The sequence below is a fragment of the Coregonus lavaretus genome (assembly GCF_964263955.1).
Source record: "Coregonus lavaretus genome assembly, contig: HAP1_SCAFFOLD_5408, whole genome shotgun sequence".
Lineage (NCBI taxonomy): Eukaryota > Metazoa > Chordata > Actinopteri > Salmoniformes > Salmonidae > Coregonus > Coregonus lavaretus.
This window is the reverse complement of record NW_028156908.1, coordinates 1-10,000: the sequence shown is the minus strand read 5'-3', so window position 1 is coordinate 10,000 and position 10,000 is coordinate 1. Positions and strand designations below refer to the sequence as shown.

Below are 10,000 nucleotides of genomic sequence, written 5' to 3'. Positions count from 1 at the left end.
AAAAAAGTAACTATTGTTTATTTAATCTTTGTTGTGAACAGTAGCTCTTGACTTATCCAACAGAGAAGCAGGGCAGGTGTGGCATAGGAGCATTCGCTAAGTGGCTAGTTTCAAAGCAAATCATAAAAGTGCAAAAAGTTTCCAGTTTCACCACAACAACTGCAATTCCCCCCCAAAAAGAAGGTGTTAGACCCTACGGCCAGCCAAGCTAAAAACCAGGTAGTCAAACCCCCAGACTGCTTCTCAAATGGCACCCTATTCCCTATATAGAGCACTACATTTGACCAGAGCCCTCTGGGGCCTGGTCAAATGTAGTACACTATATAGGGAATAGGGTGCCATTTGGGACGTAACCCAGACCTGTAAAGTGTTCTCCACTTTGTTTTCAGAAGGCTATCTTTGATTAAACAAACAGTGGTGTCTTAGTTCCTTCTGCCCGGCTACAGTGACACCTGCCTGTCACACTGTCAGCTGTCCATGACGGACAACGTGTCCAGGAACAACACAACCCTTGTGTCCCCCCCTTGCCTGCCAACCTCTCTGAGGACTTTAATGAAGACGGACAGGAAATGGGGGGGGGGGGGGGGGGGGGTGTAAGGGGCCTCGCACAAGAAATGACCACATATAGATTCTAGAATCCAAAGGGCAGGATATGTTTTTGTAAGGGGCTTTTATCAATGCATAAGAATTACTCAGAGAGACAGAGATGATTGATAATCCAAAAGGAAGATCATAAGGATTTTTACAATTTAGTGCCGCAAAAATGTAGGGCAGGGAGAGTTTTTTTAGTGTTCATAAATGTGCTGTTTCTTTGCAGCTTGTGTCAAAGGTAAACCTAGGCTAAAGCATTGATGGTAATACTCCATCTGCCTCGCAAGATAAATTCAAGATCATTTCTGGGAACCCTCTTATTTGGACGAGGCACATTATTATACTTTGGCAACTGGTTATGTGGACTTGCAGGCCACCCCTAACCTCCTAGGTTTACAGGTATGTTACCAGAGAGAAACAAACAGAGACAGAGGAGGTATTTCCTTGTGCGGGATTTTTTTTCCAAAGAGAGACACAATAAACACAATTGTATTTCATGTGCTTCCCCAGTTCTTATTTTAACCACAGTCTCCACAATGACTACAAATTAGCTTAAATGTATATTACAAAGTACCAAAAAACAGACAACATAATTATCCTAGCCTGATCTCTAAATTGTGTTTATACACAACATGCCAGCTCAAGCGGTAAAGTCATTAAACAGGTATAATTGTTTACCGTCGTAATTCGACGAGACACAAAAGGGAAAGAATGTAATGTCATTTCCGTGACCTCACGGCAAAATTATGAACAGTTTTTGGTTTGGCATGCAGCGAAACGTAGAGGGAGGTATAATTGTTATTTATACAGAGCTCCCTAGAGAGATCCTCAGCTTTAAACCAACAAACCTGAGCTGCCTTTGGCTGACAAGTTGTGTGTTTTCAAAAGAGTTAGTGGAGCTCATAACTCTAGAGAAATTAAAGGTGCTTTAAGTCTTCCATTAACTGTTCAACTGAGAAGCCCTAACAGTGAGGCCTAGGCCTTTGTCTGTGTATTACCGTTAATAACACAATAAATAAAGATTGGAGTTAGTTCTCAGGGAACAGTATTGTAGCCTATGTCTTTGTGAGGAAAGGAACACACAATTTATAACATCATCAACTTACAATTGGAAAGAAAGATTGCATCGGTTTTGTATTATCATTCCAACAGTGTGTGTTAGTGCTCTGTTGGTGATGCATACGTTTTGCTCTATGTTAGGAGAGGTCAAATAGGAGGGAAGGATTCTGATAGCTATTACTGCTCTGGCTTACCTTGTAACCTCTCCCCATTATTTGAGTAAGGGGTCCCCTGAAGGGGTACGGGGGGTGAGAGGGGCCTTGGGGGCGGGGTGGGGGTTCAAAGGTCATAATAGGCCTAACTGATTGTCATTAGCAGGTCATCAGTATGGTCAGGAAATGCTGTGTGGATACACAGCGGTAACCCTGGGATGACAGAGGTCACAGCACATTCATTGTATTAATAACCCATTCATGGAAGGTAATTGTAACAGCCTGCAGACAGACACATACTGGTTGAGGACAAGATGTCTGTTAAAGGATTTATCCACATATCTGTTAACATAGACACTTAGAAGGATATAACCGACTTCGGAATGTCCTGCAGTTCATTTGGAGCTAAGTGTTAGAAATAGTTTGATTGTGGTTGAGTGTGGTACATTTACGCTGGTGTGTGTGGTTGAGTGTGTGCTGTTGTGTGTGTTCGTGTGTGTGTTTGTACGCGACATGGTCGCCGTCTTACGAGTTCCGTCCAGACCTTTTTTGTGTTTATCTTTCCTTTGTTTTGGTACAGAAAGTTCATACTATTATCACCTATTACAGCCAAGCACTTTTGGACATCAGATCGTCGGTTACTAACCTCGATTTCAACCTGGTGCCTAGTGACTTTACCCCCCGCCTACATGTATCTTCCTCAACTACTTTGTACCCCAGCACATTGCTATGGTGCTGCTACTCCCTGTATATAGTTTCATTCTGGTGTGTTTTATTGCTGTTGTGTTTTTATTTTCTTATTTTAACTTGGCATCGCTGGGAAGGGCTTGTAAGTAAGCATTTCACTGTAAGATCTACACTTGTTGTATTCCGCGCCTGTGACAAGTAACATTTTATCTGTGTGTGTGTGTGTGTGTGTGTGTGTGTGTGTGTGTGTGTGTGTGTTTGTGTGTGTGTGTGTGTGTGTGTGTGTTTGTGTGTGTGTGTGTGTGTGTGTGTGTTTGTGGCCGTACCTGTTTTCCTCAGGGGGAAGTCATCCTTGCCGTCCTGAGGGGAGGGGAGTGTGTAGTGACAGACAGGAGACATGCCTCCCAGGGGAGAAGAACTCTGGTCCAGAGATGTGTGGTGGGAGGACCTGGACACAGAGCACACAGCGCCACAACATGTCACATCCAGCACGACCAGGAAGTATCTACTCAATTATTTGAGAGGAAAAAAATAATATTTTTGTCGAAAATCTTGGTTTGTGTGCGAACAGTGACATACGCTTGAATATAAATATATAAACATTGTTTTGAATTACAAAAGTACATCTTCCTGAAGAAAAATTGTGTGCTTGCTTCAGATGCCCAAAATTATTTTTATGGTAGTGGAAGAAGTTACTAGACAGAATCACAACAGTGAGTACTTACGTGTACCAGAGCTTGGGGTGGTGGATGAGAGCGTGTGTGGCTCCGGCAGTGGACAGGTCCTTGTTTGATTTACTCAACAGAAACTCTTGGAGTTTCTGCTTCACCTCGTTACTGGCCACAGCACCTGTGAGACCAGCAGCCAGAGAGAGACAGGGATTGGGGTCACCCTGGGGCTCAGGGGGTACAGACTCAGAGCCACTGTGTCCCAAATGGCACCCTATTCCCTTATAGTGCACTAACTCTGTCAAAACATTAGTAGAATAGGGTGCCATTGGGGATGCAGTGACTGTCTACCAAATGTATATCTATACAGCACTGTATTACTATAGTGTTTTCATCAAATCCACACATATTGTTGCATTGAAATGTTTGACACTGGGTATAGCGTTTCTATAGTATTGTTTCATCACATCCACACATAGAGTTGCTTTGAAATGTTAGACACTGGGTATAGCGTTTCTATAGTATTGTTTCATCACATCCACACATAGAGTTGCTTTGAAATGTTAGACACTGGGTTTAGTATTTCTATAGTATGTTTTCATCACATAAACACAATGTATTGCTTTGAAATATGAGTCTCACATTGTCTGGTTTAACAATATCCATAAACCTAGCACATCAACTATCAGGTATTTTATTTCTCATAGAATTAGTCTTTCTGAATAGATGATCTAATGTAGGAACATCTCCCTCTAGTGGGGGAAAAACATGCTACAATAAAGTCCAAGCTACAGCCTTGGCTAGTGTTTCATTAGTCATCACTATTCACTACAGCCTTGGCTAGGGTGTCATTAGTCATCACTAGTCACTACAGCCTTGGCTAGGGTGTCATTAGTCATCACTAGTCACTACAGCCTTGGCTAGGGTGTCATTAGTCATCACTATTCACTACAGCCTTGGCTAGTGTTTCATTAGTCACCACTATTCACTACAGCCTTGGCTAGGGTGTCATTAGTCATCACTAGTCACTACAGCCTTGGCTAGGGTGTCATTAGTCATCACTATTCACTACAGCCTTGGCTAGTGTTTCATTAGTCACCACTATTCACTACAGCCTTGGCTAGTGTTTCATTAGTCATCATTAGTCACTACAGCGTTGGCTAGTGTTTCATTAGTCACCACTATTCACTAAAGCCTTGGCTAGTGTTTCATTAGTCATCACTATTCACTACAGCCTTGGCTAGTGTTTCATTAGTCACCACTATTCACTACAGCCTTGGCTAGGGTTTCATTAGTCACCACTATTCACTACAGCCTTGGCTAGTGTTTCATTAGTCACCACTATTCACTACAGCCTTGGCTAGTGTTTCATTAGTCACCACTATTCACTACAGCCTTGGCTAGGGTGTCATTAGTCACCACTATTCACTACAGCCTTGGCTAGTGTTTCATTAGTCATCACTAGTCACTACAGCCTTGGCTAGTGTTTCATTAGTCATCACTAGTCACTACAGCCTTGGCTAGTGTTTCATTATTCCAAGTTAACAAACATATCACCGACCATTTCGAATCCCACCGTACCTTCTCCGCTATGCAATCCGGTTTCCGAGCTGGTCATGGGTGCACTTCAGCCACGCTCAAGGTCCTAAACGATATTATAACCGCGATCGATAATAGACAGTACTGTGCAGCCGTCTTCATCGACTTGGCCAAGGCTTTCGACTCTGTCAACCACCGCATTCTTATTGGCAGACTAAATAGCCTTGGTTTCTCAAATGACTGCCTCGCCTGGTTCACCAACTACTTCTCAGATAGAGTTCAATGTGTCAAATCGGAGGGCCTGTTGTCTGGACCTATGGCAGTCTCTATGGGGGTGCCACAGGGTTCAATTCTTGGGCCGACTCTTTTCTCCGTGTATATCAATGATGTCGCTCTTGCTGCTGGTGACTCTTAGATCCACCTCTACGCAGACGACACCATTTTGTATACATCTGGCCCTTCATTGGACACTGTGTTAACAAACCTCCAAACGAGCTTCAATGCCATACAACACTCCTTCAGTAGCCTCCAACTGCTCTTAAACACTAGTAAAACTAAATGCATGCTCTTCAATCGAACGCTGCTGGCACCCGCCCACCAGACTAGAATCACTACTCTCGACAGGTCTGACCTAGAGTATGTGGACAACTACAAATACCTAGGTGTCTGGTTAGACTGTAAACTCTCCTTCCAGACTCACATTAAGAATCTCCAATCCAAAGTTAAATCTAGAATCGGTTTCCTATTTCGCAACAAAGCCTCCTTCACTCATGCTGCCAAACATGCCCTCGTAAAACTGACTATCCTACCGATCCTTGACTTCGGCGATGTCATTTACAAAATAGCCTCCAACACTCTACTCAGCAAATTGGATGTAGTCTATCACAGTGCCATCCGTTTTGTCTCCAAAGCCCCATATACTACCCACCACTGTGACCTGTACGCTCTTGTTGGATGGTCCTCACTACATATTCGTAGCCAAACCCACTGGCTCCAGGCATCTATAAATCACTGCTAGGCAAATCCCCGCCTTATCTTAGCTCATTGGTCACCATAGCAACACCCACCCGTAGTATGCGCTCCAGCAGGTACAGTGGGGAAAAAAAGTATTTAGTCAGCCACCAATTGTGCAAGTTCTCCCACTTAAAAAGATGAGAGAGGCCTGTAATTTTCATCATATGTACACGTCAAATATGACAGACAAAATGAGAAAAAAATACAGAAAATCACATTGTAGGATTTTTAATGAATTTATTTGCAAATTATGGTGGAAAATAAGTATTTGGTCAATAACAAAAGTTTCTCAATACTTTGTTATATACCCTTTGTTGGCAATGACACAGGTCAAATGTTTTCTGTAAGTCTTCACAAGGTTTTCACACACTTTTGCTGGTATTTTGGCCCATTCCTCCATGCAGATCTCCTCTAGAGCAGTGATGTTTTGGGGCTGTCGCTGGGCAACACGGACTTTCAACTCCCTCCAAAGATTTCCTATGGGGTTGAGATCTGCAGACTGGTTTGGCCACTCCAGGACCTTGAAATGCTTCTTACGAAGGCACTCCTTCGTTGCCCGGGCGGTGTGTTTGGGATCATTGTCATGCTGAAAGACCCAGCCACGTTTCATCTTCAATGCCCTTGCTGATGGAAGGAGGTTTTCACTCAAAATCTCACGATACATGGCCCCATTCATTCTTTCCTTTACACGTGTCAGTCGTCCTGGTCCCTTTGCAGAAAAACAGCCCCAAAGCATGATGTTTCCACCCCATGCTTCACAGTAGGTATGGTGTTCTTTGGATGCAACTCAGCATTCTTTGTCCTCCAAACACGACGAGTTGAGTTTTTACCAAAAAGTTATATTTTGCTTTCATCTGACCATATGACATTCTCCCAATCCTCTTCTGGATCATCCAAATGCACTCTAGCAAACTTCAGACGGGCCTGGACATGTACTGGCTTAAGCAGGGGGACACGTCTGGCACTGCAGGATTTGAGTCCCTGGCGGCGTAGTGTGTTACTGATGGTAGGCTTTGATACTTTGGTCCCAGCTCTCTGCAGGTCATTCACTAGGTCCCCCCGTGTGGTTCTGGGATTTTTGCTCACCGTTCTTGTGATCATTTTGACCCCACGGGGTGAGATCTTGCTTGGAGCCCCAGATCGAGGGAGATTATCAGTGGTCTTGTATGTCTTCCATTTCCTAATAATTGCTCCCACAGTTGATTTCTTCAAACCAAGCTGCTTACCTATTGCAGATTCATTCTTCCCAGCCTGGTGCAGGTCTACAATTTTGTTTCTGGTGTCCTTTGACAGCTCTTTGGTCTTGGCCATAGTGGAGTTTGGAGTGTGACTGTTTGAGGTTGTGGACAGGTGTCTTTTATATTGATAACAAGTTCAAACAGGTGTCATTAATACAGGTAACGAGTGGAGGACAGAGGAGCCTCTTAAAGAAGAAGTTACAGGTCTGTGAGAGCCAGAAATCTTGCTTGTTTGTAGGTGACCAAATACTTATTTTCCACCATAATTTGCAAATAAATTCCTTAAAAATCCTACAATGTGATTTTCTGGAAAAGAAATTCTCAATTTGTCTGCCATAGTTGACGTGTACCTATGATGAAAATTACAGGCCTCTCTCATCTTTTCAAGTGGGAGAACTTGCACAATTGGTGGCTGACTAAATACTTTTTTCCCCCACTGTATATCTCACTGGTCATCCCCAAAGCCAACACCTCCTTTGGCCGCCATTCCTTCCAGTTCTCTGCTGCCAATGACTGGAACAAATTGCAAAAATCTCTGAAGCTGGAGACACTTATCCCCCTCACTAACTTTAAGCATCAGTTGTCAGAGCACCTTACCGATCACTGCACCTGTACACAGCCCATCTGAAATTAGCCCGCCCAACTACCTCATCCCTATATTGTTATTTATTTTGCTCATTTGCACCCCAGTATCTCTATTTGCACATCATCTCTTGCACATCTATCATTCCAGTGTTAATACTAATTGTAATTATTTTGCATTATAGCCTATTTATTGCCTTACCTCCATAACTTGCTACATTTGCACACACTGTATATATATTTTCTGTTGTATTTTTGACTTTATGTTTTGTTTCACCCCATATGTAACTCTGTGTTGTTGTTTTTATCGCACTGCTTTGCTTTATCTTGGCCAAGTCGCAGTTGTAAATGAGAACTTGTTCTCAACTGGCTTACCAGGTTAAATAAAGGTGAAAAAAAATTATATATATTCATTAGTCATCACTATTCACTACAGCCTTGGCTAGGGTGTCATTAGTCACCACTATTCACTACAGCCTTGGCTAGTGTTTCATTAGTCACCACTATTCACTACAGCCTTGGCTAGTGTTTCATTAGTCATCACTAGTCACTACAGCCTTGGCTAGTGTTTCATTAGTCACCACTATTCACTACAGCCTTGGCTAGTGTTTCATTAGTCATCACTAGTCACTACAGCCTTGGCTAGTGTTTCATTAGTCATAACTATTCACTACAGCCTTGGCTAGTGTTTCATTAGTCATCACTAGTCACTACAGCCTTGGCTAGTGTTTCATTAGTCACCACTATTCACTACAGCCTTGGCTAGTGTTTCATTAGTCATCACTAGTCACTACAGCCTTGGCTAGGGTGTCATTAGTCACCACTATTCACTACAGCCTTGGCTAGGGTGTCATTAGTCATCACTAGTCACTACAGCCTTGGCTAGTGTTTCATTAGTCACCACTATTCACTACAGCCTTGGCTAGTGTTTCATTAGTCACCACTATTCACTACAGCCTTGGCTAGTGTTTTATTAGTCATCACTATTCACTACAGCCTTGGCTAGTGTTTCATTAGTCATCACTAGTCACTACAGCCTTGGCTAGGGTGTCATTAGTCACCACTATTCACTACAGCCTTGGCTAGTGTTTCATTAGTCACCACTATTCACTACAGCCTTGGCTAGTGTTTCATTGGTCATCACTAGTCACTACAGCCTTGGATAGGGTGTCATTAGTCATCACTAGTCACTACAGCCTTGGCTAGTGTTTCATTAGTCACCACTATTCACTACAGCATTGGCTAGTGTTTCATTAGTCACCACTATTCACTACAGCCTTGGCTATTGTTTCATTAGTCACCACTATTCACTACAGCCTTGGCTAGTGTTTCATTAGTCATCACTATTCACTACAGCCTTGGCTAGTGTTTCATTAGTCACCACTATTCACTACAGCCTTGGCTAGTGTTTCATTAGTCACCACTATTCACTACAGCCTTGGCTAGTGTTTCATTAGTCACCACTATTCACTACAGCCTTGGCTAGTGTTTTATTAGTCATCACTATTCACTACAGCCTTGGCTAGTGTTTCATTAGTCATCACTAGTCACTACAGCCTTGGCTAGGGTGTCATTAGTCACCACTATTCACTACAGCCTTGGCTAGTGTTTCATTAGTCACCACTATTCACTACAGCCTTGGCTAGTGTTTCATTGGTCATCACTAGTCACTACAGCCTTGGATAGGGTGTCATTAGTCATCACTAGTCACTACAGCCTTGGCTAGTGTTTCATTAGTCACCACTATTCACTACAGCATTGGCTAGTGTTTCATTAGTCACCACTATTCACTACAGCCTTGGCTAGTGTTTCATTAGTCACCACTATTCACTACAGCCTTGGCTAGTGTTTCATTAGTCATCACTATTCACTACAGCCTTGGCTAGTGTTTCATTAGTCACCACTATTCACTACAGCCTTGGCTAGTGTTTCATTAGTCATCACTATTCACTACAGCCTTGGCTAGTGTTTCATTAGTTACCACTATTCACTACAGCCTTGGCTAGTGTTTCATTAGTCATCACTATTCACTACAGCCTTGGCTAGTGTTTCATTAGTCAACACTATTCACTACAGCCTTGGCTAGTGTTTCAGTAGTCATCACTAGTCACTACATAAATTAGAATGCTTGTTTCCCCATTGGTTGTTCATCTCAGTGTACAGACTTGCACTGTTACAATCATTACCATTATGATAAAAGAGCCACAATGACACTAGGTGAGTTAGCTGCCTCCAAGGTTGTGGTTGGTAAGCTAGCAGTTAGTTATCGGTTAATCTCGTTCACGAGCCGTCTATCTACCTATATATGTAGATAGTATCAATTGAGTTGGGGAGGAGGTTAGTTATCGGCGATTGGGCAGAGAGTTAGCGGTGGTGAGTGGACTCGGTGGTGAGCTCTTACTCTCTCTGGTGCGCTCCTTGCCCCTGAGGCTGAGACAGAGGACATGCTGCTCCCTCCGATGTCTCTCCT

General features: G+C 43.0%; 1 protein-coding gene across 1 annotated transcript in view; it reads right to left on the bottom strand.

Moving 5' to 3' along the window:
• Nucleotides 1-9,995, bottom strand: part of hdac9b (histone deacetylase 9b) — a gene marked incomplete at its 5' end in the record, with an annotated part of 27,629 nt that extends 17,634 nt beyond the window's left edge. Inside the window, 3 exons of the mRNA XM_084194265.1 lie at nucleotides 2,816-2,937; nucleotides 3,215-3,338; nucleotides 9,932-9,995. Of these exons, the coding sequence (XP_084050391.1) occupies nucleotides 2,816-2,937; nucleotides 3,215-3,338; nucleotides 9,932-9,995 (310 nt within the window). The remainder of the gene's footprint in view (nucleotides 1-2,815; nucleotides 2,938-3,214; nucleotides 3,339-9,931) is intronic.
• Between the last annotated feature and the right edge of the window lie 5 nt (nucleotides 9,996-10,000).